The following is a 2,342-nucleotide window of genomic DNA, read 5'->3' as shown; positions in this document are numbered from 1 at the left end:
ACCGGCACCACGTTCGTTCTCCGTTTGGCCACGTTGAGCAGGTCCCGGCCCGAGCGGTGCGAGAACTCCACGGCGTAGACCACGCCCTCCTGGGCAGCAAGGGGCAGTGACGGTCAGTGATGGTCATTAATGGTCATCAAAGGTCATTAATGGTCATCAATGGTCAGCAAAGGTCGTTAACGGTCATCAAGGGTCACCAAAGGTCATCAAGGGTCAGGAAAGGTCATTAATGGTCATCAAAGGTCATAAAGGCCATCAAGGGTCATTAGCGGCCATCAAGGGTCATTAGCGGTCATCAAGGGTCAGCAAAGGTCATTAACAGTCATCAAGGGTCAATAATGGTCACCAAGGGTCTGCGAAGTTCATTAATGGCCATCAAGGGTCATTAACGGTCATCACGGGTCAGCAAAGGTCACCAAGGGTCATTAATGGTCATTAACAGTCATCAAGGTTCATTAATGGTCACCAAGGGTCATTAATGGTCAGCAAGGGTCATTAATGGTCAGCAAGGGTCATTAATGGTCATCAAGGGTCATTAATGGTCATCAAGGGTCATTAACGGTCATCAAGGGTCAGCAGAGGTCATTAATGGTCATCAAGAGTCAGCAAAGGTCATGAACAATCATCAAGAGTCATTAATGGTCACCAACGGTCATTAATGGTCATCAAGGGTCATTAATGGTCACCAAGGGTTATTAATGGTCACCAAGGGTTATTAATGGTCACCAAGGGTAAGCAAAGGTCATTCACAGTCATCAAGGGTCATTAATGGTCATCAAGGGTCATTAACGGTCATCAAGAATCAGCAATGGTCATTAATGGTCATCAAGGGTCATTAACGGTCATCAAGAATCAGCAATAGTCATTAATGGTCATCAAGGGTCATTAACGGTCATCAAGGGTCATTAATGGTCATCAAGGGTCATTAACGGTCATCAAGGGTCATTAATGGTCATCAAGGGTCAGCAAAGGTCATTAATGGTTATCAAGGGCCATTAATGGTCAGCAAAGCACATTAATGGCCATCAAGGGTCATTAATGGTCATCAAGGGTCAGTGAAGGTCATTAACGATCATCAAGGGTCGTTAACGGTCATCAAGGGTCATTAATGGTCATCAAGGGTCAACAAACATCATTAACGGTCACCAAGGGTCAGCAAAGGTCATTAACGGTCATCAAGGGTCATTAATGGCCATCAGGAGTCATTAATGGTCATCAAGGGTCATTAATGGTCATCAAGGGTCAGCAAAGGTCATTAATGGTCATCAAAGGTCATCAAGGGTCATTAATGGTCATCAAGGGCCATTAACAGTCATCAAGGGTCAGCAAAAGTCATTAATGATCAGCTAAGATCATTAATGGTCATCAAGGGTCATTAACGGTCATCAAGGGTCATCAAGGGTAGTTAATGGTCATCAAGGGTCAGCAAAAGTCATTAATGATCAGCAAAGGTCATTAACGGTCATCAAGGGTCATTAATGGTCATCAAGGGTCATTAACGGTCATCAAGGGTCATTAATGGTCATTAATGGTCAGCAAAGGTCATTAACGATCATTGAGTGTCATTAATGGTCATTAAGAGTCATCAAGGGTCATCAAAGGTCATCAAAGGTCATCAAGGGTAATTAATGGTCATCAAAGGTCAGCAAAAGTCATTAATGATCAGCAAAGGTCATTAATGGTCATCAAGGGTCATTAGTGGTCATCAAGGATCATTAATGGTCATCAAGGGTCATTAATAGTCAGCAAAGGTCATTAACGATCATTGAGTGTCATTAACAGTCATCAAGGGTCAGCAAATGTCGTTAATGGTCATCAAGGGTCAGCAAAGGTCATTAAGGGTCACCAAGGGTCATTAATGGTGACCACAGGTCAGCAAAGGTCACCAAGGGTCATCAAGGATCATTAATGGTCATCAATGGTCAGCAAAGGTCCTTAACAGTCATCAAGGGTCAGCAAAGGTCATTAACCGTCATTAAAGTTCATCAGGCCTCATCCCCAGGTGTATCCCATGATGCTCTGGTGTGTGACACATGTCCCCAGGTGTATCCATGATCCCCAGGTGTGTGTCACCTGTCCCCAGGTGTATCCCAGGTGTGTCCCTCACCTGTCCCACGATGTCGGACACGTGGCTGACCGTTGTCCCCGATGCTGCCCCCATGTGACACTGTGTGTTACCTGTCCCCAGGTGTATCTCAGGTGTATCCCATGATGCTCAGGTGTATCCCATGATGCTCAGGTGTATCTCAGGTGTATCCCATGATCCCCAGGTGTATCTCAGGTGTGTCCCAGGTGTATCCCATGATGCTCAGGTGTATCTCAGGTGTGTCACCTGTCCCCAG

General features: G+C 45.5%; 1 protein-coding gene across 1 annotated transcript in view; it reads right to left on the bottom strand.

Annotated features, from left to right (window-relative positions):
- LOC130587080 (rRNA 2'-O-methyltransferase fibrillarin-like) overlaps positions 1–2,342 on the bottom strand; it is a 27,173-nt gene that overhangs the window by 11,127 nt on the left and 13,704 nt on the right. The window contains exons 5-6 of the mRNA XM_057388033.1: positions 2,108–2,212; positions 3–89 (exon numbers count right to left, since the gene is read on the bottom strand). Of these exons, the coding sequence (XP_057244016.1) occupies positions 3–89; positions 2,108–2,212 (192 nt within the window). The remainder of the gene's footprint in view (positions 1–2; positions 90–2,107; positions 2,213–2,342) is intronic.

This window comes from Malurus melanocephalus, unplaced genomic scaffold (genome assembly GCF_030028575.1).
Source record: "Malurus melanocephalus ecotype Western Australia unplaced genomic scaffold, MMel_1.1 scaffold_1510, whole genome shotgun sequence".
In the NCBI taxonomy this organism is placed as follows: domain Eukaryota; kingdom Metazoa; phylum Chordata; class Aves; order Passeriformes; family Maluridae; genus Malurus; species Malurus melanocephalus.
The sequence above is the reverse complement of the archived record's forward strand: the minus strand, read 5'-3'. Positions and strand labels throughout refer to the sequence as shown.